This window comes from Glycine soja, chromosome 10 (genome assembly GCF_004193775.1).
Source record: "Glycine soja cultivar W05 chromosome 10, ASM419377v2, whole genome shotgun sequence".
In the NCBI taxonomy this organism is placed as follows: domain Eukaryota; kingdom Viridiplantae; phylum Streptophyta; class Magnoliopsida; order Fabales; family Fabaceae; genus Glycine; species Glycine soja.
In genome coordinates, this window is record NC_041011.1 from 52229925 (window position 1) to 52257297 (window position 27373).

Consider the following 27373-nt stretch of genomic DNA (forward strand, 5'->3'; position numbering starts at 1 on the left):
CGTCAAAATATGTAATCATAAAGTGAGATTGCTGAAAGGGCTGTATATGATGGTTAAGAGAAAGCTAAGGAACCTGAAATTGTTTTAGTCAGAAATGGAAACTAATCTGCATGTGGCCGCACGTTGGCTAGCGGAAGAGTCTGTGACTGAGTTTTGGACAGACATACTTAAAAGTTTTGTGGAAAAGCAAATTGCCATGTAAAGCTGATATGTATTGTAGTACAAGTTCCTTCTTCAGCGCTTTCTCTTTGAGTTTTGAAAGGGTCAAATGTTACAGTTCCTATGACTGCCTGAAATTTTCATAACGTGGTTCAATTCTTGACGAATTCTGGGTCAAATGGACCAGTCCATGGGCGCCTCTTTTTTAAAAATATAAATAATTTTTTTTATAACATGTAAAAAAAATTAAAACATTACAAACTAAAATAAATACACAACAGTTGGAAGCTATGGTGATTTCTGATTGCCATCGCACAATTCCACACAAGGAAAGTTGATGAAATTGTGAAACAAAGTCCAGGCGTTGTATTGCCACAATTTAGTCACAACCAGACCCTATATATCTGTATCATTTGGACAATCCAAACTTATCCGTTATCAGATGTTGCCCCACAATTAGAGAAATCCTAATTCAAAAGATGGATCCAGTGAGACCAATTGATTCCTGCTAATTAATTAAACTACTTAAGTAAAACAGACTCGCATTTAAATAATTATACTCAAATCTGAATTCAAAGTTAGATGGTATAAATACAAACTGAATTACAAAATCAGGTTCTGAAAACATTTACATTTAAATGTGTAATTGGATCCTCAGAGTTGTACATTTGGGCAGCTAAAAGCATTGTTCCCTCTTTTTCTATGTATTTTTCCTTCAGACTTTTGTCCTAAAGTAATTTCCCTTCATAGAGCTCTAACATAGGCCCATCCCTTCCTTAAAAGCATTCTGGTCCTTAGCTCTGCAAGCCTGTCAGAAGACGTATAGCTTGGATTCTGCAACAAATGATGCTCCGAATGGTGAACTCTTGCATTTGCAATGTGATTTGCTGGCAGCCAAGTATGCAACTCTTCTGATATTAACCACATCCATTCGCTACTATCTTGGGTCAAATGTCGTGTCCAGAAGGATGGATATGTACAATGAAGTGAAATCCCTTTCATCATAGACAAAGTTCAACATCTTCAGTGATAGCAGACAAATTTTAGTTAGTTTCTGATCATCCTTTGTATTTTTGTTTGTCCTGACAACATGAATCTTCCAGTTCCAAGTCTGAATTTCGCTACTAATCTATGCTTGAGAAACTGCCTGCTCAAGATATTTGAAAGTTTTCTGATATTTTAAGACACCCATAAACCAGAAATCGAAGTTGTCCTCCGTGACAATCTCTATGTACTTCTGTGTTGGGTTCTGAATATTTTGACTTTGGTTCACACACTTGATCTTTTTCAGTGGAATGACAACCTGCACATGACCAAATATACTTTAGAACTTCAACAAAACTTGGATCAAGAAACTTGTGAGAGAAGTTTGATTTATTTTACTTTCTTTTCTTCTTCTCCAATAAGGACTTGTTAAGTTTGTTCAAATTTGGCCTATTTATATGTTACTTTGTGACTGACCTTATAACGGATCCTCAACATATGGCCTTTCCGAGTAAAGACTTTCATTGATCTCTCACTGCAGAAGGCAACCTTGTCAGTGGAGATGAAGAGGAAACCTGCTAGAGGACCGGATGTGGTGGACAGATAACACTGAGAAACTTTCAACAGCCTTTCTCCCTCTTCCACACTAAAAAACTGCTTAAACACTTTATCCACTCCACCAACTCGAAGAATGCGAGCCCCTAAACTTAACTTTCTCTTAACAGTCTCAGATATATTAGTCCCCAGTCTCACTGCAATTTCAGAGTAATACAAATAGAATTAGATCCGGTCACCAAGCTAAACAATTTCAGGTATATATAAATACGTCTTAACAAAGTTAAATGTTTGTGTGTAAAGGAAAAGAAAATTTTACTTTGCTTTGATGTTGTGGTTGAATATTGGCATTGAGTGGCAGGACCAGGTAAGTATCTGTTAACTGACTTTTGAAGCTGATCATATGTTGCTGAGATTACTGGAGTTCCAACAACTAGATTATGAAGAAGTGAGGTCTGCATGTTTGATGATTTTTCTGTTTTACCAAAGGGAATAGCAGCAGGTGAAGAGGAACAGGCTAGCTACGAGGTTGCTAAGGAAGTTATGCTCACTTGGGTTGATGAGTCACTTGTATTCCAAAGAGGTATTTAAAGGGATGGAAACTAGGAAGTGAATCTTGACCCTTTGGTGGGATGACTCAACCTTAGATCATCAACCATGACCATGATTGATATAAAGGTACTGCATGGCAACTTGAAGGAAAGTTATTGAAGAAAATATTTTGATGTCATGGATTGTTAGCCTGCTTTTAGAAAAAAGTGGTAGAGAAAGATTCAGGTCAACTTTTTCAAAATTTAAAAAATTCTTGAAAGATTAATGTTAAGAGGCTTAGAGAAAGATTTTATATATCTTCAGGAGCAAGGGTCCATGGTGATTCATTTAAGGAAATAAAAGCATTGTTGCTGATAGCATATTGCCATGTTGTCACACAAACCATTGGAGAACTGTACTACTTTGGAAACAGGTAAGGAAATTAAACTCGAAAAAGTAAATGATGAAATACACCAATTAGTTGCAATACTTTTACTAGCTTATTGAGGATGTGTCACCAAGGCTTTATGAGTTGGCATTTGAACTTTCTGATGGCATTTTTCTCCAAATTCAAGTTGGGACTTGCATGGTGTATACACTCTTCAAGGGTAGGCATTTGGCAAGGTGACATGACATGTGCCGACATGTGATGTGGGAGACAACACAATCTCCTGCTATTCTTAAGGGAAATTAAAGGGGACCATTCCCTGAACATAGATATATGCATTTATCTTGTTTTCGAGTGATTGACTCATCATTGAAGAAATTGATATCAGCAGCAACTAAAACCATTGCATGCATGCTCTCATCATGTGGTTTGAGACTAAACCAAAGCTCAAACAGTCATTAACGAAGCCATCAGTTCTTTTTGTTGTATCAAAGGTTAAACCATATCATAAAGTGAGCTTGCTGACAGGGCTATGATGATGGTAACTGGTAAGGGATAAATAATATATTAAAAAAACATGACAATAGAACGTGAAATTGTCTATGTCAAAAATGGAAAGTTATCTGCGGCCGCAAGTTGGCTATGAAAGTCATGTGCCGGGGAACAGTAGGGGAAGAGAAGAGTGTTCAAGATACTTCTAAGTTTTGAGGAAAACCAAATTGCCAAGTCTCATATCATATGTAAAGCTGTAGGTACCCAATTAGTTGGAATGTGGATATCGGTTATTGGTTATGTGTATATATTCCAGTGTCAGGTATGCATGTTGTCAAGTGGGTACCTACAAATGGTTTACAGATATAAGAAGTTACCACTTATAAGTGATAAGTGATGCCTTATGATATACCCATAAAGTTAAATTTTCATACCCAAGAAATTGTACACAAAGGTCGACAATTTTCTTGAGAAAAATTGACTCTTATTTCTTATACGTGTTAGGAAGTCTCAGTGACAACTTCACTTTTAAGCTGAAATTTAACCCGTGAGTATTGATCGAAATATTTTAAATATTTTTGTTCTTACAGGGCTTATGTATATATAAATATGGAGGTAGTTAAAAAATTCTTCTTAAAGTTTGTATTCACCAGCCAGACTAGATTTGGTTCACAAAAATGGTATCCTAGCAATATTTTGAAGTCCAGAGGTCACATTGTCACGACTCAGTCAGAAAACAAGACCAAATATGTAGCCTGTATAATTTGGACTATACTGCCACCAAACCTTAATTTTAAAAACAAATATCATTCTACTGCAACTAATTGGAATAAGTAACAAAATTAATTAACAGCGGTCAATAAAATAAATCCACTAATTATACCAGAGTTTCATTTATCACTTTCAAGTTTTATCTGTCATATTCCTGTTAATTATTTAAGCTATTAACAAAAGCAAACTCACTTTTAAATAATTATATACAAATTTGATTAAAGAGTTGGATGGGAAGAATACAATCTGGAATACAATTTTAGCAACCTGGTTCTGAAAATATTTACAAATAATGAGCCTGAAACTTGTACAGTTGGGAAACTAGCAATTTTCTTCCCTCTTATTCCATTTATCTTTCCTTTAAACTTTTCTTCCACCGTAATCTCCCTCCCTTCGTAGGCCAGTCCATGGATGGATACCTTCTGCAAAAGCCATTTGGTCCTTAACTAATTAGCATTAACAACCAACCATCAACTGGAATACATGCGGCTTGCACTCGGCAATAAATAAGGCATCAATGATGAACTCTTGTACTCACAACCTTTGTCCAAAATGTGCTAGCAACCAAGTTTTGCAATTCAACTGATATTAACCACTTCTATTTGCTGTCACACCAACATGTTGTGTCCAGAACAACGGATGAAACAGTGAAGCTGTTTTTATCAAAGACAAAGTCCAATTTTTATTTTTGTTTCTGATCATCTCTTGTATCTTTATGTTTGTCCCAACAACATGAAGCCTCAAGCTCAAGCAGTGGATTTTGCTACTCAACTAAGCATGAGAAACAGCCTGCTCAAGATATTTCATGGTTTTCTGATATTTCATGATACCCATAAACCAGAAATCAAAATTGTCCTCTGTGACTATCCCTATGTACTTTTGTTTTGGCTTCTGAACATTTTTACTCTGGTGGTTCACACACTTGATCTTCTTCAATGGAATGGCAACCTGTACACAACCATGTATACCTATCAGAACTTCAACAAATCTTGGATCAAGAAACTGAGAAACATGAAGAGGTTTTATGTATAAATTACTTCATGACTGACCGTATAATAGATCCTCAACATGTGGCCTTTCTGAGTAAAAACTTTCATTGATCTCTCACTGCAAAAGGCAACCTTGTCTGTAGAGATGAAGAGGAGACCCGCTAGAGGTCCGGATGTGGTGGAAACTTTCAACAGCCTCTCCCCTTCTCTCACACTAAAAAATTGCTTAAACACTTTCTCGACTCCTCCCACTTGAAGAATGCGAGCTCCTAAGCTTAACTTCCTCTTAACAGTTTCAGATATGTTCATAAGGCCTCAAGCAAAGCCAATTCAACTGTTATACTGAACCCAACTGAAGGGAGAAGAAAATCAGTTATACTCTCGAAACCAGTCCTTTAGATGAAAATTAGGCATGATGTTCATAATAGTTCCTTATCAGTACCATCAATATTTGTCTTGGAAACATGTCTCGGTCTTACAAGGATACTCACCATGTTCTTGGACTCCTTGTGAAAGACTACCCGTCTTCCTTCCAAGTTTGTTCGCAACTGAATATACTCTACCTGAAACATAGAATCTCTCGTATTGGTAACCCTGTCAATATTTCATAATAAAATTAGATAATGGTCTGAAAAGGAAAAGAAAATTTTACTTTGCTTTGATGTTGTGGTTGAGTAGTGACATTGAATGGCAGGATCCAGTAAGTATCTGTTAACTGGCGTTTGAAGCTTATCATATGTAGCTGAGATGATTGGAGTTCCAACAACTAGATTATGAAGAAGTGAGGTCTGCATGTTTGATGATTAACAAAAAAGATTTTTGTTTTATCAAAGGGACTAGATGCGGGTGAACAGAAACAGGTGGAGCTACTAGATTGCTAGGGAAGTTATGCTAACTTGGGTTGATGAGTTCCTTGTATTCCAAAGAGGTATTTAAAGGGATGGAAACTAGGAAGTGAATCTTTGACACTTTCTTTAGTGGGGCAACTCAACCTTGGATCATCAACCTTGATTGATAAAAATGTACTGATATGACAACCGTGACAATTATTCAAGATAATATTTTCACATCATGGACTGTTTTGCTTGCTTTAAGAAATATGGTTCGGTAAGGTTTAGCTTTTTAAGGCTCGGTTTATATATCTTCTGGAGCAAGATTCCAGGGTAGTTGATGGAAGGAAACAAATCCTGTGTCTAGTAATATATTTCCACACAAACTATTCGAGAATCGCAGTTTAGGAAATTAAACCAGAAAAAGTAAAGGATGAAGCACCCTGATTAGCACAGGCAGTCATCAACGAAGCCATCAGTGTTTTTTATGGGATCTAACAACAATCCATGTCATAAAGTGAGGTTGCTGACAGGGATATTGAAGAGTAGACTTTTTGACATTGTGAGAAAGAAATTGCCAAATCATACGCTCATCATCCCCATGCTTATGTTGAAGGTTCTTGTATTTCTTGGGATTTTAAGTAGCATAAGAAACTGAAATTTTAAATAAAAAAAAAAGATTGAACTAGACATTGTAGGGCTTAACCCCGTAGGGAGCCCTTCCAGAAATTCTCGAAGGCCAGGGGTGAACCCAGGCCTAAGAGGGGGTTTGGAAATAGTTTTCAACCAGCAATAGACGCGCCTCGGTTAGAACCTCACTAGCTGCGTCATTGCCCCAAGCGCAAAGATGCTTCACTACCGCGTCTGATCTCTCCTTTTATATTGGCTGCTCTAAGCTCCACCTCTTTTTCTAGTCGATGTGGGACCTCAACCAACCAGCACCTCAACCATCTCAGTTACATCTCTTTTTATATTAGCTGTCTTGTTCTAAAACTGAATTCAGAACCAATTTTCTTCCCTCTTTATTCGATTTCTCTGTCCTTCGAACTTTTCTTCTGTGACAAGTCCCTGGCTGGCTTAGCTTCTGCAAAAGCAGTCTTGTATTTCATAATGTGCCAATAGCCTAGTCTGCAATTCAGCCGATATTTGAACCTCGACCATTTACTCTCACAGACTAGAATGTTGTTTGTGACCATCACTTGTATCTTTATGTTCATCCAGAAGCTTCATTCAAGAAATTCACGGATGGTTTTTTTAATGACTTTTATAACATCGTATGCTAATGAATGATAAAATTGGACAAATCATTTGTGAAAAATATGCTAAAAACATTAACTTTGTATACTTGAGAATACATAGAAAACATTAAAATTATCTGTGAAAATTGTAACAAATTTTCAAAAAATCATTTTTAAATAACTAAATCTAAAGAATATTTGAGAAAATAATATACCAATTAAAATTAAAATTCAGCATTAAGCCGGATTATTTTCACGATATCTAAATTAACATCAATTAATACTACCATTTAATCTTGCCGCACCAGTAATTTTGCCATTATAAACCAACAAAATCTAAATAATTAAAATTAATAACCCAAACAACTACATATCATTTAAAAATTTACTAAAGCCAAACAACAATACCCGAAACTAACACATTGAAGATAGTTAAACTTATGTTGTAGGGTGCGCCATGCCCATGCTATAGTGAAGCTACTGTGTTGGGATCTCCCCTTCAAAAAATTAACATCACCTTATCCCACTAGATGGGATCGACTACATGTATCAACTTCCACCATAATCTTCTATCAAGTATCATATTTCCAGATCATTAAGTTTCAGATCATTAAATTTAAGATCCTTTTTGATAACTTCTCTTATAGTCTTTCATTTCAAAAAGGATCTGATCTGAATAGAATGAACCAATGACCCACATATCAGATATTAATCTGATAAGAACAGATACTACACTTGATCTTAGCCAAAAGGCCGAGAAAGGTATGAGTTGCACTAATATGTAACGTGCAGTTTATAATAAAACTTCAGGTAATTGTTATCCTTACTTACCGATGTGGGACTACATTGAGCATCAAATGACTTTCTGTCTATAACGTATCCTAATGAGAGATTACACTTACACATCCATATTTCACAACCCATCTGGATTCATGCTCAACTCCCTATAACTGATTTACAAGTTGGATCCAGTGAGAATGTGAGATCAATAACTTCAACCAAACTAAGTTTAATTAATCAAACATCACTCTACTTTACTAACTTAAATAAGTAAAATACTTGATAACAGTTAACGAAATCAATTCAATAATTATAGTTGAAGTGCCCATTTATCAATTGTATTCTATCAGACTTCCTGTTGATTATTTATACTAATTAAATAAAACAGACACAACTTTAAATACTTATACACAAATTTGACTAAAATGTTAGATGGTATGATACAAGCTGAATTACAAACTCTGGTAAACATAATAAAACAATGGGTAAAATTAAGGCTGAAACCTGTACATTTGGGAAGCTAACAATTTTGTTCCCTCTTTTTCTATGTATTTTTTACTCCTCTACTTCCTTTATAGCACAGGTCTGTGCCTGGATGGATGGATGGATACCTTCCACAAAAGTAGTGTGGCCCTTACACTGCCAGCCAATTCGCCACAGAATACATTTAGCTTGGATTCTGCTACAAATAAGGCACCAAATTTTGAACTCTTGCATTCACAACGTGAAATGTTGGCAGCTAAGTCTGCAACTCAGCTGATATGAACCATGTTTGAATATCTATCATAGGTCATATGTAGTGTCAAGCAGGACGGATATATACCATGAACTGAAATCCCTTTTATCAAAGAGAAAGCGCATGATCATCAACGACAGCTGCAAAGTTTTAATTTGTTTCTGATAGTGTATCTCTGTGTTTGTTCCTGAGTACATGAAGCTTATAGCTCACACGGTAGGTTTTGCAACTCATCTAAGCTTGACAACATGAATCTTTGAGTTCAAAATTCAAATGGTGGATTTGGCTACTCAACTAAGATTGAGAAACTGCCTGCTCAAGATATTTGAAAGTTTTCTGATATTTTAATACACCCATGAACCAGAAATCAAAATTGTCAACTGTGACCATCTCTATGTACTTCTGTGTTGGCTTCTGAACATTTTCACTTTGGTTCACACAGTTGATCTTCTTCAGTGGAATGACAACCTGCACATGATTGAATATAACTTTCAGAACTTTAACAAATTTTGGATCTTGAGAAACAAAGAAATATTAAGAGGTTTTGTAGGCCAGGAAAAAATTAGAGAAGTTTTGAAGAAGTTAAATGAGAGGGATTTTTAAAAAGTTGATTTTAACACATAGAGAATTTTGATTCATTTTGCTTTTTCTATTTTGCTCCCTGTAAGTACTTATTCAGAAAGTTTATCCAAATTTGGCCTACGTATATATTACCTTTCTGAGTAAAGACTTTCATTGATCTCTCACTGCAAAAGGCAACCCTGTCTGTGGATATGAAGAGGAGACCTGCTAGAGGACCGGATGTGGTGGACAGATAACACTGGGAAACTTTCAACAGCCTCTCCCCTTCTCCCATACTAAAAACTGCTTCAACACTTTTTCCACTCCACCGACTCGAAGAATGCGAGCCCCTAAGCTTAACTTTCTCATAACAGTTTCAGATATATTTGTCCTCGGTCTCACTGCAATTTCAGAGTAATATAAATAGAATTAGATCCGTTCACCAAGCTAAACAATTTCATGTATATATAACTACGTCTGAACAAAGTTAGATTTTTGTGTGTAAAGGAAAAGAAATTTTTACTTTGCTTTGATGTCGTGGTTGAATATTGGCATTGAGTGGCAGGACCAGGTAAGTATCTTTTAACTGAGTTTTGAAGCTGATCATATGTTTCCGATGACTGGAGTTCCAACACCTAGCTCTCAAAGAAGTGAGGTCTGCATGATTGATGATTAATAAGATTTTCTGTGTAATTGAAGGGACTAGCAGAAGTTGAAGAGGAATGGTCTGAACTAGCTAAGGGAATTGGGTTGATGAGTTCCTTGTATTCCAAAGAGGTATTTAAAGGGATGAAAACTAGGAAGGGAATCTTGACCCTTTGGTGGGATGACTCAACCTTAAATCATCAACCATGATCATGATTGATATAAAGGCACTGGCATGGCAACTTGAAAGAAAAAAGATGGTACAGAAAGATTCAAGTCAACTTTTTCTAAATTTAAAAAATATTTGAAAGGTTAGTTTTATTAAGAGGATAAGCTAGAGAGAAGTTTATATATCTTCAGGAGCAAGGTTCCATGGTGATTGATCGAAGTAAGGAAATAAAAGCATTCTCGCTGGTAGCATATTGCTATTTTGTCACACAAACCATTGAAGAACTACACTGTTTTGGAAACAGGTAAGGGAATTAAAAAAGAAAAAGTAAATGATGAAATACACCGATTAGTTGCAATACTCTCCACTTACACCTGCCTATGTGAGGATGCATCACCAAGGCTTTATGAATTGGCATTTGAACTTTCTGATGTCAGACTTCTCCAAATTCCCTTGTGATGAGGTAGGAAAAAGTAAAGAGACGGTGATGTTATTCCGGTGTGACCATCTAAGATGTATATATGCCTTTATCTTGTTTTCGAGTGATTGACTCATCATTGAAGAAATTGAAATCTGCAGCAACTGAAACCATTGTATTTATACATTTCTGTTTGTAGAAAAGGGAAATATCAATCATTTCCAGCCTTCCAGTTCCAGGTTGAGTTTTTTCCCTTGCAGCTCTGAGAAAGGATACTTGCCATGGGCCATTCACCACAGTTGAAGACTAATTCCTGTTAGTTGGCATGTTGTCAAGTGGGTAACAGTAAATGGTTTACAGGTATAACAAGTTATTAACTTATCAATGATACTTCAACACCCTTATCAAATCCCCCATAAAGTTAACTTTAATACCCAAGAAATCCTCTCACAAGCCTGAAATTGTTGTTTATTTGGCAGATTTTTGCAGAATACTACTCTGGCCTTTAAAAACTTGTAGATTCAGTTAAAAGAGAGTAAAATTAGAGGCCGTGGTGATAAGTTTTTTGGATTTTCTTTCCCCCCAACTCCAGTAAGGATGAAAAGGTGATGAAATTGTAAAAAAAATAAAAAATCCAGGGGGTTACATTACCATAACAAAGTCAAAAAATTTATTTCTATATGATAAATTTGATTTAAAGATATAATTAAACGTTATATTTTATATTAAAAAAGTGAGATAAAATCTCATTACTTTCTTCATATTTTATATCTTTTACTTTTAATTATATAAGTTTAATATTTTATATTAAAAAGGATTTTAAAAAAGTAGGTAAAATTAAACTTCAATTCAAATTTCTTTAATAAAGTAAAAATGTCGGATTAGATAAGATAATGTTAATTCAAAATTAAAACAAATTAAATGATAAGATAACACCTAGGGAGTAATATCTCATCTCAATTAGTCGGCAATAGTTGCTTTTTTTTTTTTTCTTTTTCTGTATAAAATAAAACCAAGGCTTACCTTAATTACTTGAAAGTTCCAAAAACAAAGAGTGATGGGAAGGAGAACAAGTGCTTTTGTCTTTGCTCTAGTAGTTGTAGCAGCCAACATGTTTCATGATTCAGCAGCAGCACGAACCAGATACCTGAAGGTGGGTGATGCCATTGCCATGACCTCGACCAACTGTTCTACATCTCCATCTAACACAACTATTTCAAAAAAAATCAGCTTCTTTCTTTGCGATCAATATAGTGATGATGTCACAGTTACCTTCGATGATATGGTTCGGGACTTTTTCGGACAATTTGTTATAGTATCACCTAACCTACCAATCGGTCATTGGTAATCATTATCGTCGGATTCGCATTTATGTCAGCATTGTATTCAACCTTTTGGTTCATCTTTTTTTCTCTTTTTACTTCAATGTGTCATACATTGACTTCGTGTTTTAGACTTTTGGTTGTTTGTTTAGCAATGAATATAGGAGATGCAACCTTTCAAAGTGATTTGGATGGTTTGAATTCAATGGAGCAATATATATTTAAAATGAGAAAATTCACAACAAAGAGAAATTAAATAGAAAAAAATAGATATTATTATTACATTAATTTGTACTTGTTATTTTTTAAATCATCTTAATTAAGATTTTTGATTTCTCTATAAGGCTTCAAGATATTTTTATAAGCTTTGATCATGTTGATCGACTATAAAATTAATTTTTGATTATTTAATCACATTTAAGATTTATCGTCCCTATTTATTACAAAAAGTTAATAAAGGACTAAAAATTGTCAAAAATTTGTTGAGGAACTAAAATATGAAAGATTAAAAAGTTGAGGAACTACACATTTAACTCACCCAATTTCATTTAAGGATCAAATTGAAGAGTCTAATTATATATATATATATATATATATATATAACTTGTATTTCCCCAAAATTCAAAACTTTAATGGATTTGAATAATCATGCTTTATTTGATGATGAATTTATACATGTATGTTGATAGATGAAATTCTTTGATTAAATATTTGTTTATTTATAGGAATCCAATTTAAGGATTAAAGTTTACAATTACTCACGCAAATTAGACCATCTTATTGGTTAACTAAGTTTGTTACGTGAGTTTGTTAACCAGCTTATTACTTATTTACTTACATAAAATGAAAAAAATAAACAATTTTTATTGGCATTTTTAAATTAAGAAAGAAAAAAATTGTCTAGGTTGACTAATATACCATTTGTGCCAAATTTCAAATAAGAAACTTTGTAAGGAAAAGGGAAATAATAAATACTTACAGATGTCACTCCGGGTTAGGTCATTTATTCACAAGTTTAAATGTTTTAAGGAGACTCATGTTAGTATCTCTACATGTTATAAGAGTTGAACAAACGATTTTATCTTCGGATGGACCTACACTTAAGTTTTAGGGGACGATTGCCCCTCCAATTTTACTTTTGTAAACAGTACTAGTATTACGTAGGGTATGTGTGTACTGTACACATATGTGTGTTGTTTTCACGGTTTTAATTTTTCAATGTCTATAATTATTACTACTATCTCACATAGGTGATGACCGTATCACTCTAGAGATGAAACCGATAGTCAAATGTCCATTTTGACAAATTTATGTGTTGTATTATTGATCGTTGAAACTAAAAAGTTTACTTAGAAGTTGAAATGTTCGGTTAAAGTAATTTAAAAGTGTAAAAGGATAAAAAAAATAATATCATGATTTATTTAAAAAAATAACAAGGAAAATGAATAAATATATTAAGAATAAAAGTAAAAGAAAATATAAAAAGTTAAAAGTTAGCATTTTAAAAAATATTAATTCAAGTAGTGTTTATAAAAACATTAGAAGTTATTGAAAAATTACTAAAAAAAAGTTTGCTTATGGAAAAACCAAATGAGCTTTCAGCTAGTAAAAAAAACTAAAAATTAATTATAATGTCTTGTCAAACATAACTTATGTATAAATATATTATTTATATAAGTAAATAAACTTATTAATCGTTTTTATCATATTTGACAAGACCTACTCATGGTAGTGCTCTTTCATGAGCCTATCCACAAACTATGGGAGATATCTACAAAGACACTCTGATGCTCAAATTAGAAATGTAGAGGTATGCAAGTAATAGTATGTGAATTAGAATCAAAATGTTTTACCTGAATCTTGATGGTCTCTTATATAAGGAGAAATTGGATTATCTAATTTCAATATTCTCCTTTCAGATAATGTAAAAAGGAAAAAATAAGGTAATTAACTTATCTTTCCTCTAATAAAAAAATACTTTATGGTATTAAGATTATATCTTTATCTTATTACTAAGGGATAAAATTTCTCTTTTACCTTATTTAAATCTCCTAGAAATTCAGGATATGAGTAGTTGACTCGGTTGACCATCGAGTACAGGGGTTATTGAGTATGAGTAGAACATATGCTCCCAAGCTCTCAAGTTGACTATAACAGATTATAGAAGTAAACAAAATTGTTTTAAGCCAACTGCTAGTGTCAATCTTTGGATTTAGTCAAGTAACTCGGTCTTTTGGTTTTTTTCACAACCAAAAATTTACCCAAAAGTTATCTATGGTCTAAGCCGACTGCGTGTAGCGATCTTTATTTAATCCGTCTGCGAGTTTCAGTCTTTGGATTTAGTTAAGTAACTCAGTCTTTTGGTCTTTTTTACAGTCAAAATTTTAGCCAAGTTATCTATGGTCTAAGTCGACTGCGCATAGCAATCTTGATTTAATCTGTTTGCAAGTTTTGGTCTTTGGATTTAGCTAATTAACTCAATCCTTTAATCTTTTCTGCGTCTAAGCCGACTGCATGTTGTGATCTTTATTTAAGCCGTATGCGAGTTTGAGTCTTTTGATTTAGCCAAGTAACTTGATCTTTTGGTCTTTTTCATAGTCAAAATTTTAGCCAAGTTATTTGTGGCCTAAGCCGACTACACATAGTAGTCTTTATTTAAGCCGTTTGTGAGTTTCAGTCTTTTGATCAATGAGTCAAACATGAGTTTAGTCCGATTGAATTTCTCAATAGACAGGTGTATTAGTAAAGTGTTGCTCCCCTTAGGATTGTCAAAAATACTCGACACATGATGACATCATCATTGGTGAAAAGGTTCATCTGGGTGAGGAATGTATCTACGTGTTCATCTGGATCTGAGAGTCTGTTGTATCTATCTATCACCAGCATCTTCCACCCGGGTTCGGGTGCTAGCGATATCTCCATAATGCCATCAATGAAAGGATGGAACTGATTCTCCACTCTATGGACCCTGTTCACTAACCGATGGAGTTCGTTCCCTCCATGTCATGTCGACTTCATTGGTCTTTGGTAGATGAGTTTGATGGGTGCCAAATGCACATTATTGTCTTCTCAGATCTTCTGGTATTGTTCTTCAAGGGCAGTGTTTTCCATTCGAAGTTGTTGTCGTAGTTTGCTATTGTTGATGATGATATGGTTGAAGGAAAAAAATTTCTCTAACCCCATGATAAGTGTCAAATGTTCTTACCAATTCAAGGACACTATAATGCTTAAGTTAGAGACGTAGAAGTATGCAAACAATAATATATGAGTTGAAATTAGAATGTTTTACCCAAGTCACTATAATCTCTTATATAGGGAGATGTTGGATTATTTAATCTCAATTTTCTCCCTTCAAATAATGTAAATAGAAAAAAATAAGGTAATTATCTTATCTTTTCTCTAATAAAAGATATTTTCTAGTATTAAGATTATATATTTATCTTATAACTAAGGGATAAAGTTTTTCTCTTACCTTATTTTAATCTTTTAGATATTCGAAGTCTGAGTAACCGACTCAGTCGATCACGAGTTTGAATAAAACATTGATTTTTGCATTACTTATTTTTAAATTTATGTTTGATATAAATTTTAATTATTTTTTTACTGGTAAATTTTAATTAATTAACATTGTAAAGTTCTATATTTCGATGGTGTATGAATATTAAATTCATTAGTTTATTTTATTATAAAATTATCACTCTTGATAACTCATTTATATAAATGCGCAGTTTCTTAATTAAAAACAAAATTAATAATGTTTTTAATAAGAATTTAATGGCTATATATTTATAATGTAAAACATAGTTATACGGTTAATTAATAAAAAGAATTACCATTTACATGTTATTTAAGATAATTATTAAAAAAAATATTATTAATACAAAGTTTATTTTTTATTTTACTAATAAATCATATTTAATCTTATTTTTAATTTAATTTAAATATATTGATAAATTATAAATATTATTAATTTTTTCATTTTATCTGATTTATGTAAGATAGTATTATTGATTTATATAATAATTATTTTAAAAGTTATCCTATGAAAAAAAAATTATAATTAATTGAGTGTATAGAAATCTTAATTGTGAGATTATATAGAAAGTATTTGTTATTTAATTAACAAGAGGCGTGACAGAAGCGATAATGAGGAAATGCGATTTAAAAATGGGATAAAGGCGGCGAGCATGAACGTGATCGCGAGTTGAATTGAAGACAGCTTCAGAATCAGATCTGGTGTGGTGTGGTGGCTGTTACTGTAAGCACTTAGCAGCGATGGCCAAAGCGTCGATATTCATTTACATACTCGTCGCAGCGGCGCTTCTCTTATTCCTCTCTCATTCCCCGGATAAGCACTCCGGCCACCGCCACCGCCGCCTCAAGCTCCGCTCCAACTTCACCCTCGCCCCCTCGCGCCACCACGCCGTCGCCTTCGACCCTCTCGTCGCTGAGCTCGAGCGCCACCGCGAGGACAAGGAGTGGGAGAAGCAGATAATCCACCAGGCCCATCCCGAACTGGAGTCGGACCCGGCCCCGGCCCACGAGTCCCAGCCCGAGTGGGAGGACTTCATGGACGCCGAGGATTACCTCAATGACGAGGACAAGTTTAATGTTACCAACAGGTTGATACTCTTGTTCCCGAAGATCGATGTGGACCCCACCGATTGGTTCGTGACGGAGCACGAGTTGACTCAGTGGAACCTCCAGCAGGCCCAGCGCGAGGTCCTGCATCGCACGCAGAGGGAGATGGAGCTTCACGATAAGAACCACGATGGCTTCGTTTCCTTCTCCGAGTACGATCCTCCCAGTTGGGTTCAAAATGCAGGCACGTCCCTTCTTTAGATCTCTTTCTTTCTTCTTTATTACTACGAAATTGCACGACCTGAGTAGGACTACTATAAGCAACAAGTACAGTTACATACTCAGGACTCCAACTTGAGATCAATTTGCTTTGAATTTCCACTTATTTTTTTAATAGTTGTGCAAATGTATGTGATCACTGTCTTCTGAGCTACAGTATTGTGTTTTGGTTGTTGTGTTTTTTTTTTTTTACCTTCATGACTGTGTGTTGCTGAACGATGTGTTTTTGTTTTTCGTCAGATAATGAGTCTTTCGGTTATGATATGGGTTGGTGGAAAGAAGAGCATTTTAATGCATCGGATGCTGATGGAGATGGTGTTCTAAACTTAACTGAATTCAATGAGTGAGGCCTCTAGTCTACTGCTTGCTAGGAAACCTTGTACTTGATAATCCCTTTTGCTCTTTGCTGATGATTTTCCTTTTTGTTTTTTTTGTCTGTTGTCTTCTAGCTTTCTGCACCCTGCTGACAGCAAAAACCCTAAGCTTCTTCAGTGGTTGTGCAAGGAGGAAGTCAGGTAACTCAAATATCAGAAAAAAAGTCTATGAAGGCTTAATCTTAATACATCTGTGTCGAAAGTACAGGGTTATGTTTTAGGTGTTGAGGGAGGAAATTGACAGAATAGAAACTTTGAATAATATTTTATTGTGCATTGTGAATTTGTGATGTGTTACAGAGTGATACAAGACATAAAGCACTAAACTTCATTTATACCAATATACTAAATCATAATTCTAACTGAATAAGGAAATAAATCACGGGATCATAAATAAATATCTAAGATACCCTAGATTATTCCAAGACATAATCAAGATAGTGTTGGATATTTTTCAAATGCTATAATTCTCCCTGTCAAGGTGAAGCTCAATATGCTTTAAAAACCCTTGGTATAAAAAGGAAAAAAATATATAATATGGGCTCCACCAAACATGGCTGAAAAGAAAACTCGAGGATGCTCGAGATATTGGAGTGTTGCACAACCAAGGAAGGAATTCATCACCACATGACTCATTAATGAAAGAGAAATTGCCACCTATATTATTCACAATAGGAGGCTGGTATGAATCACAGTCAATTCCTCTTAGAATGTGGGTTTGGGTCTAATTCAATCCCAAAAATTAACTCATGGGGTAAGAGTTGTCCCCCTCTTATATATTCTATCTTTGCCTTATCTCTAGTCAATGTAGGACTTGGATTTTTCCCAATAATTCCTCACTAATCTATGACTCATTGGATAAATGAAGTCACCGGAATAAATGTAAATGAAAAAAAACATGATAACAACATTGGATGGATACAAGGCAGGGGCATCTAAGATTGGAGACTGGTTGGACCAGACCACTTCTGGGACTAAATTCAGGGTCATCAATAGCAAATTGTGGAAAATGGCATAAAGCCCAAAATCCGCCATATCATATAGCAGATAGTGTTCTGGGCAAATGGTGAAAGTTGCATAGCAGTTGAAATAAATTATGTATAACAAATTAAGTTGTATGCAACTAAAATTAAGTTGCATAAACATTGGCATCATATTGACCGAAAAGTTCAATTGTTCATGTAAACATTAAAAAGAAGTTAAACGTAAAAGACAAAATATCTATTCATTCTCCTCTACCTCTTCCCTAATATAATCATCATTCTCATTGTCGGATATTGAGCCATATCCTTCTATTTCTTTCTCCTTCTTAGTCCTCAAAATCAATGCCTTCTACCTCTTCCAATATTGCAACATCTTCAACTTCAGTGACTAACTTGTTGGCGACTACTCTACTCTCTTGAGATGATAGGAGGATGCATTTTCGTGGAAGCTGCACTATAATGGAGTCATGATAGTGGATTGTAGGATTTCTACAATGCCATAGAGTAATAATCCCACTATAGCAGCTATTTTGCATCTAGGACAAAAGCTAGCGTTATGCACTGTAAATTTGAAAAGGGAGCCAAACAGTAACCAAAACAACTATAAAGCCAAACACCATTGTAATCTGTGCAACCTATTAGGATTGAAGTTGAATGTTTCAATCCATTGTTTAGCCATCCCAGCTGATTACTTGTAAGTGATGGATGTATGGTTGGTTTGTTATTCTTGAAAATGAATTTTTCCTTGCAGTCATTTGCCTCCTCTAGAAGAAGTTTCAACTTTCAATATTTGTATAGTTTTTTCACCAACTATTGTGCCATATATTAGAAACGGGAACAATATTTGTAGTTAATTTTATTGTCTGATGTGAATGGATTCTTCAGTTTATATGGAATGGGCTTATTTATATCACTGCCTTAGCTTACTATTGTTTGATATACCCAATTCTTTTTTACAGGGAAAGAGATACCGACAGAGATGAGAAGGTCAACTTTAAAGAATTTTTCCATGGGCTATTTGATTTGGTAAGGAACTATGATGAAGAAAGTCACAATGACACAGATAATTCAATGGATGCTCCAGCTAGAGGGTTGTTTGCTCAGCTTGACAAGGATGGGGACGGGTATTCACCCTTTCTATTTTCATCATTAGTCTACATTCTTTGAATCATTATGATAGTCTCCTGATAGCATACATCTTTCGATTTTGGGTTATCATCTCGATCTTTGCAGGTACTTGTCTGATGTTGAACTACTGCCCATAATTGGCAAACTCCATCCATCTGAGCAGTATTATGCAAAACAACAAGCAGATTATATCATTTCACAGGTACTGTATTTAACTTTACAATAATTACACTTTTATTGTCGACAAAGGTGCCAATTCTTTATTGCAAGGTCAGCGGATCATGCAAATGACTATTTATTCAATTGATATTGGCTTAAGATGGATCACATACATAACTGTTTTTTGAGTAAACGTTTTATGTGCTTTGATAGGAACCCAGATATTACTGTATCAGATTATAAAAAAGTGGGAATAATTCCCTGTTACAATAACAGATTCACTATTACAATAACAGCCACAAAGGTCATTCAAGAGACCTGTAGCCCACTATCCAATCGCACACTCAATCTTTGCTCGCTTCTCTATTCCTCTCTCATTCCCTTCTTTTCCTCCTTTTCCTTTATAACCTCTTAACTGATTTTTCTTTTTTACTCACGATACTCCTGTCATGTAAGCAGGTGATTACAGTTACCAACTTACAATCCCCTTGCTGACTTACAACTCCCTCACTAACTGTGAGTGAATCATTGATTCTGGCCTATGTGGGCCTCTCCTACTTTACATCCTAGTAATTGGTGAATATCTATTAGCTTACTTTGCCAGAGTGCCTTGAGACAAAAGTTTGAAATAAATATTGCTAGATATTTTCAGTACTCAATGTATCTGAAGTTATAATTTGATATAATTGATAAAGCTGATAAATTTTCTGTAGCTTGATAGTTCTGAGGGCAATTCTTCATTGTTCTATCTTTGGTGTTAAACTTAAAATGTCACTTCTTTCTGAGATCAATAATAAATCAATAATTTCTCTCACTATAGCCATGTAAATTGATAGCTGCACACTGCACTTTATGTGGTATTTATTGGTGATAGCATGCTGGCAGCTGCTTCTTAGTCACTAAAGATTCTTTTTTTGTTCAATAAATATTTTAGCTTGTAATTGATAATTGTACTTTCTTTTCGATCTCTTTAAAATCAAAATCATTCATTAATGAGTTCCCATTCTTTCTGGATAAGAATAATTGAAATTTATTTTGTCTGCAATTCTTTGTCTGCTTGTTTTCATTATTATTATAGCTTCTTGGGGGACTTCATTATTAAGTAAATAAATTTTATCATCCATTTTTCCTCTCCATTTTCCAGTTTTAGTTGTTGAAAATGCACATTTAGCATTTGCTTATGGTCAAATAATGTCTCTTTTCTGATATACTCAGTGCATAAATCACTACAGCCAGATTTATCTCCACTTCTTGCTTCTATTAAAACTTTGTTTTAGTAAATATGTACTGGTTTATGACTTATGAGAGAGGAAGGGAAAGAGCATTTTTTTTCCCATGGTGGGAGAGCTAGGGGTGCATATATTCTATTTAACAATGTAAAGTATTACTATATGTTAACAATCTTTCCCTTCTATACTGTTTTAAGAGGGAGGAAGGGGATGGTTTTGTTTTGTTTTCTTTGGTGGGAAAGCTGAGGTGCGTATCTTCTATTTAACAATCTGGAATTCTGAAGTATTAAGTATTATATGTTAACAAGTCTCTGTTTTTTTTTTCTTTCTTTTTTCTTTTTGAGGGGTTATATCCATCGTGCTTGATTTACATGTTAAGATCTTTCAACTAGATGCTACCTTCGGATTAATTTTTCTTGACGATGGCCTCAGCATGCACTTCTTCATCTGTTGCGTTACATCTCATTAAACATCGTAATAATGTTATGAGAAACAGTTACTGACAAAGATGGCTCAATACGCACTCCCAACACCTGTTGCATAACATCATGCATTTATTTCATCAGTAACAATTGTATGAAGCCTTGAAATAATGCTATGACAGGCAGACGAGGACAAGGATGGCCGTCTTACTTTGACTGAGATGATTGAGAACCCATATGTATTTTATAGTGCTATTTTCAACGATGATGAAGATGATGACGACGATTACCATGATGAGTTCCGGTAAATTCATGTTAGGTAAAGGCCGCTCTTTTGTCCCCTGATCATTTTTACCAACATTTAGTGAATATTTTCTCTATAATATTTTAAGATCATCATCGATTGCAGGATACCCAGAAAAGTTTGGCACAATTCTAGTGACAAGGAATCAGTATTTGAAGATTATGACACGACAGAATTTTGATGTTTGGGCCCTTAGTTGGTTCTTAGTCTCAATCATGGTGGGCTTTTTGTGCGATGGCAACACTTACTGCTTCTTTCCATTCATATTATCTGCGAGTTCTTATTTGCTGATGGGATCCACCGTGGCTTGTCGTAGAGTCACACCTGGATCAGTTGGAGGATGATAGGATCTCAACTTAAATGTAATATTTGTAGAATAATATACAAATTTTCAAATCACTGGTTCAGCCATCATTAATTAAGTAGAACGTCTCTATTCTCAATGGATAATACATGTACCATATGACTATGACTATAATGACCGTCAAGATCCTAGTAGCACTGTTAGAATATTTTTGGACCCAACAGCAATCATATTGTTTAGCAAAACGTTAATAAAAAGTTCAACAGTTTTGGGTTTTTCGATATAAAAGCTTAGGGTAACCGAGTGAAACTCCATTTCACTTTGGTCAATTTGTCTCTTACAATTTTTTTATTAACACGATATCTCAAAGTTAAATTGCCTTTTTCTATAAATGAGGAAAGTGAATGATTCTTTTAAGAGTTTGAAGGATTAAATTGAAGAAATTAAGGATTGTTTTTACTTTTTATTGTGCCTTTTCTAAATGAAAAAAAAAACATTTTTCAGTACAAGAAATGTTCAACAAATGACAGAATAACTAAATAAACTTTCCCTTTCAAAAAAAAAAAAAGACTAAATAAACTTTCTAATATAACAATGTTAAAACAAGTAGGTTGCATAACATGGGTTGAGGAGACCGCGGCTAATGTCTCGAACCTGACCCAACAGGTGGGGAGAGTCTATCAGACTATTACCACGGGTTGTTGGCTTCGTGGTGGCTCGAATTTCAGTGTTTTTGGTCCAAGAGCACATCCCCTATAAGAAGGTGCACCATATGTCCCTGCAACAACGAAAGACAAAACGCTCCCTATATTTTTCTGTTAGAAATTACAGTGAAGAATAATCCCACTTGAAACTTTCAAGTTGAAACTTTCAAGTGCGATCATTCGTTACCCTATATCTAATTACTTACGTTGTTTATTTTGACATTCAGTGATTATTGTCCTTTTTTTACAGATAACTGCTATTACAAGTGAGATTTCTAGCTACATTGATTATAATTAATATAAGCCCAACAACCAAGTTGTATTGCATGTCAAGAAATTAGAACAAAAATGACCTCTGGACACTCAAATGCTAATCTACATTCTTTCATACTGATAATAATAAAAAAAATACTAATCTACACCTGAAAGAGAAAGATAAAAAAGAGAGAAGTATAAATATTATATGTGATTTAAAAAGAAAAATAAAGAGAAAGGGATAGGTGTCAATAATGTATTTCCACTGTTGAAGTGCCAAAAATATTTATTACTCAAACTAAAAATTGAAGAAAAGTGAACCTTCACCACATTGCTAGCAAACTATTTTTAAAAGAATAAACGACAAGATAGCTTGTTAGAGTACTGGTACTAATACTCAAGCGCAGATACCAGCTATTGTCAACTTCAAAATTAACTCTAGCATTAAGCCTTCTATGATATGTCAGGATTTAAAACCGTCCACGCAAGTCTAAATAATTCTATTTGACAACAAACAAGTCAAGCACAGGATTTAAGGCGGTACTACACATATTGTTGGATCCTCTAGAAGATGGTGCACCATGATAACCAAAGACAAAACACCCTTTTTATTTATATATGCTTCTGCAGGTTACTGTGAAGCTGGTTTTCTCCACGTATTCTAATAATTAAGTACCTATGAAAGCTACCAACTTATTCCCTTTCTCTTTGTAAACACTAGGGGAGCTGGAATTGTCTGTATCCAGATATATCTAACAATCCTTATCATCGATCGAAGGAATTAACAAGAAGTTTCCCCACAGTATTTAATACTCTTTGTTCCTTGTCACCTTGTGCATGCTTTTTAAGCTAAACGTTACAAGCATCCTCTAGATCATAACTGAAACGGCTAAGGGTTAGATTATCTTACTCACAGCTGATTCAGGCTTGAAAGTTAATTTCAAATGGCTGAAAGCAATTATTTTGCAAGTAACAACAGAAGGCATTGGATTTGGAAGAATATGAATAGTGTTGGTGAGAAAGTGAAAAGATATTCAGGTTTGGCATGGAGAACAGCAGTGAAAGTAGGGAAAGAGGATCCAAGAAGGGTGGTCCATTCTTTGAAAGTGGGCCTGGCTTTGACACTAGTTTCTTTGCTGTATCTAATAAAGCCTTTGTTCAGAGGGATTGGACAAAATGCCATGTCAGCTGTTCTCACTGTGGTTGTGGTGATGGAGTTTACTGTTGGTAAGGCTAGCTAGCTAATAGCTATACTCATTTCTCAGTCCAGGCATAATCAAACTCTAAACGTAAACGTATATGTATATATACATCATCCTTTTTGCTTATGTATATTGCAGGAGCAACATTAGGCAAAGGACTGAATAGAGGGTTGGGGACTCTGCTGGCAGGATCATTGGCATTTCTTGTTGAGTATATTGCAGACATCGCTGGTCGGGTTTTTCAAGCTGTTTTCATTGGTGCTGCAGTTTTTGTTTTAGGTAATTAAGTATCACCACTTATTAAGTGAAAGAATCTTTGCTTGTAGTTTAATCGTTTTAAAGGGTAATGTGTTTCTTGGTGAATTACCAAAAAAATTGAGGAAGCAAATCTAGTCATGCATCAAATTCAGGATAGCATGGAGTTCGAACTAAAACCGACAGCTAAACAATATGCACTTCATAACAGTAGCAGGAGTGTGTTAGAAAGTATTCTTAAGATTTCTTTACGCATAAAATAGCACAATTGCATATGATTATACAATCATCATACACTCTTTTTAGATTTTTAAATATAAATAAAATACCTAATTTTACATTAATTACAGGTGCTAGTTAAGTTCATTTATTTTTCTTCATTTCATATAAAAAATAAACATAGTGTTTTAATCATGTCCAAATTATAGAAAAGAAACAAACTTTAATCCAGTAAATTAAAGAATGATAATAATGGTAACTTAATGTTGTGACTTAACAACTGACACTAAAAGTGGTAAAAAAAAATAAGTTGAGAAATTTTACCCGATTAAAATTTAGATTAAGAACTAAAAATAAAAACCCAAAATGTTTAGAGACGGAAAATATATTAAATCAAAAACAATTATATTATTTAACGTTATTAATATATCTCATTATAATTTTCAATAAAAAATATTTATGAAATCCTTAGAAATGATTGATAAAATAAAAACAAAAAAAAATATTAAAAACAATAACATGAGAAAATTTGGCCATTAATACGGTAAAATGGTAAATCATGGACGAATCTGAATCATTCCTTGCAGGCCCAAGCCCAACTGAAAAACGGAATCCAACTTTCACAAAAGCTGAGATGAACCTCCAGTCAGAAAATCCCATAAGAAACCAAAGGACCAAAAAAAAATAAAAAAAATAAACCTCATTCCCAGATTGCTTAGGTCTCCTTTACTTTTATTTTTATTTTCTATTTTTATCTTTTAACCATAACCACAAATTCATCTTATTTTCAACCTTTTCATGTTTTCAAAAAACTGTAAAAAAAAAACCAAAAATATTTTTTTGTTTTTTCTGTACAAATCTTTGAAAATAGAAAATATATTAAAAATAACGTAATAATTTTGTATTGAAAAAGGAAAGTAAAAAATGAAAAAACAGAATAAAACATTCCAGTCTATCATTCAAACAAATTGAGATAGGAAAATTGAGAAAACATGCCTATAGTCTAAAAAGAAAATCCTCCTTTACAAATTGAGAACTTGTAGTCAAGTTTTTTCTCCTCATGTATGTTATAACTTGTAATCCTCATCTTCAAAAAGTAAAGAACTTGTAATCAAGTATTTTGTCCTGTAATTGAAGTTTCCCTAATGTTTTGCTGAGACATTATTTTTGGTTGGCAGGAGCTACGACTACTTATGTGAGATTCATCCCCCATATCAAGAAGAATTATGACTATGGTGTTATGATATTTCTCTTGACTTTCAATTTGATAACTGTGTCAAGTTACCGTGTTGATAATGTGTGGGAAATTGCAAAAGATCGTATAGCCACCATTGCTATAGGTGGTGGCCTATGTCTTGTAATGAGCCTATTGGTTTTCCCAAACTGGTCAGGGGAAGACCTCCATAATTCCACCATATCAAAGCTCGAAGGTCTAGCCAACTCTATAGAAGGTAATTAATCTGAACTTAATTTCAAGGTATTCTGCCTTATGTTAAAGAACAGTACTCAAGTTTGTGAAAACAAAATAAATTGATGAATAATACACTATTTAATTATGAACATAGAAAAGGTTACAATGGAATGCTACAATGTATATGTAGTTCTATTGTCTTGGTATATATCATTGATGGTCCAAACAATCATGCAGCTTGTGTAGTGAGATATTTTCATGATTCTGAAAATCAAGAAACTCAAGATGATTCAACTGAGGATCTTATTTACAAAGGTTACAAGGCTGTTCTAGATTCCAGAGCTAAAGATGAAACACTGGTAACTGTGCGCTTTCCTTGTGAAGTTAAAGAATGTACAAAATGAGTGCTTTTTGTGGCAGAAGTTCTGATATGGACGTGCAATTAAACAGGCATTACAAGCAAGCTGGGAGCCAAGATGGTCAAGGTATTGGCACAGAATCCCATGGAGGCAATATACAAAAGTGGGAACTACTCTTCGCCAGTTTAGTTACACTGTTGTTGCCCTACATGGGTGTCTGCTGTCTGAAATTCAGGTACTATATCTCAATCAACTAGTTTAGAAAAAAAAAAAGGAATTACACTTAGAAAATGTTATATACATGATCGATGTCAAAAGAGACTATTCTTGTAACAAGAAAAAATGTTTCTGGTTTCTTATGAATCACTTTTATATAAATAGAAGAGAACAAATATATATCTTGAAACCTATGAATGAGCAGAAATTATTATATGATCTACAACCATCCAGTCTTATCCAATTTCCAAAAAAAACTTAACAATGTGACACACGGATATTGGCTAGGACCATATAATTTCAGTCCATATAATAATTTCTCGTGAGTTAGGTCTATCAATAAAAAATGAAAATGTCAACAACATTATTCTTTTGGCTAACATCTTTGCAATAATAGGTCGGAATAACCCCTATTATTATTATTTTTTTGCTATGTTCATAAAGTATTGATATATGCTTTCATCTTTACATGAAATAAGACACCGGGGTCGATTCGAGCCCTATACAAAGACTCTTGCATCAAACTTGCAGAAGAAGTGTCTAAAGCACTAAGGGAACTGGCCAACAGCATAAGGGACAAACGTCAATTCTCCCCTCAAGTACTCTCTGATAATCTCAATGAAGCTCTACAAAACCTCAACGATGACTTGAAATCCCAACCACAACTCTTCCTAGGCTCAAAGAAGTTTGGTGGAACCACACATCCTGAAGAAGACACTAAAGTCTCATTTTCAAGTGTTAGGAGTGATTGTTCTTCCATGTTTGAATATAAATCCAAAGAGCATTCTGGTGAAATGTCAATGGAGGGACACAAGAAGGTTTTGAAGCCACTGATGAGTAAGATTGCGATGACTAGCCTTGAGTTCTCAGAAGCACTGCCTTTTGCTGCTTTCACTTCTATGCTTGTGGAAATGGTGGCAAAGCTGGATCATGTTATAGATGCAGTTGAGGACTTGGCCAAATTGTCACGCTTTAGAGAGTTCAGAGATGAAGATGAGATTGTTGTGACTTGTGAGAGACCAAAAGTAGCTAACAATGACTTGCCTTCTTATGCATTAGATTAATCCACTTGGATTGTTATGGGAGTATATATACATATTCTCCCTCAGCGTTTCATGTTGTTATCATCCCACCAGCAGAGTTAAGTGTTTAAGTGCGTGAATAAGGCATATGTGGGTATAGCAGTTGTTTAGTTTTAGGTCTTCTTAAAGCATAAATGTGATCAAAAGCTAATAATTTTATTAGCAGACGTTTTAATCACAACGTAACAATTTGTGTGTCAAAGAATCTCAATTGATTCAGTAGAATGCATGAATGTTGAAATCACCCCATATCCTTCCTTCTTAATAGTTAGTTTTTGATCTATGACTTCTTTATAAACGAGTGGTTAGTTCATGTAATAATGTCTAATAAGGTTTGAG

General features: G+C 34.3%; 4 protein-coding genes, 1 non-coding gene and 2 pseudogenes across 6 annotated transcripts; 2 read left to right on the forward strand and 5 right to left on the reverse strand.

Moving 5' to 3' along the window:
• Positions 1–762: 762 nt before the first annotated feature.
• Positions 763–2268, reverse strand: LOC114369402 (GEM-like protein 4). Its single transcript, XM_028326634.1, has 3 exons — positions 2018–2268; positions 1621–1895; positions 763–1462 (listed from the first exon to the last, which is right to left on the reverse strand). Exons 1-3 carry the CDS (start codon positions 2157–2159, stop codon positions 1289–1291), a joined length of 591 nt encoding a protein of 196 aa, XP_028182435.1. The 5' UTR covers positions 2160–2268; the 3' UTR covers positions 763–1288.
• Positions 2269–4119: 1851 nt separating this feature from the next.
• Positions 4120–7118, reverse strand: LOC114370956 (GEM-like protein 4). The gene is made up of 3 exons (XM_028328358.1): positions 5522–7118; positions 4930–5432; positions 4120–4828 (listed from the first exon to the last, which is right to left on the reverse strand). Exons 2-3 carry the CDS (start codon positions 5176–5178, stop codon positions 4652–4654), a joined length of 426 nt encoding a protein of 141 aa, XP_028184159.1. The 5' UTR covers positions 5179–5432; positions 5522–7118; the 3' UTR covers positions 4120–4651.
• LOC114372729 lies at positions 6398–6548 on the reverse strand. The gene has a single exon (XR_003658297.1). It is a non-coding gene; the product is annotated as a U4 spliceosomal RNA (small nuclear RNA).
• Positions 7119–7578: 460 nt separating the features above from the next.
• On the reverse strand, positions 7579–7703 carry LOC114372707 (annotated as a pseudogene).
• Positions 7704–8132: 429 nt separating this feature from the next.
• Positions 8133–10687, reverse strand: LOC114370973 (annotated as a pseudogene).
• Positions 10688–15687: 5000 nt separating this feature from the next.
• LOC114372062 (reticulocalbin-2-like) lies at positions 15688–21614 on the forward strand. 2 transcript variants are annotated; one of them, XM_028329453.1, is made up of 7 exons: positions 15690–16393; positions 16669–16771; positions 16878–16943; positions 18745–18909; positions 19019–19115; positions 20906–21042; positions 21133–21614. In XM_028329453.1, the coding sequence occupies exons 1-6, from the start codon at positions 15844–15846 to the stop codon at positions 21029–21031; spliced, it is 1107 nt and encodes a 368-aa protein (XP_028185254.1). In that variant the 5' UTR covers positions 15690–15843; the 3' UTR covers positions 21032–21042; positions 21133–21614. The 2 variants fall into 2 exon arrangements, with proteins under 2 accessions (XP_028185255.1, XP_028185254.1); XM_028329454.1 differs by lacking the exons at positions 20906–21042; positions 21133–21614 and adding an exon at positions 19532–20897 and having other exon boundaries at positions 15688–16393.
• A 1520-nt stretch (positions 21615–23134) lies between these two features.
• LOC114371023 (aluminum-activated malate transporter 12-like) lies at positions 23135–27278 on the forward strand. Its single transcript, XM_028328425.1, has 6 exons — positions 23135–23517; positions 23631–23771; positions 25145–25417; positions 25615–25736; positions 25828–25971; positions 26432–27278. The coding sequence occupies exons 1-6, from the start codon at positions 23235–23237 to the stop codon at positions 27014–27016; spliced, it is 1548 nt and encodes a 515-aa protein (XP_028184226.1). The 5' UTR covers positions 23135–23234; the 3' UTR covers positions 27017–27278.
• The last annotated feature ends 95 nt before the right edge of the window (positions 27279–27373 follow it).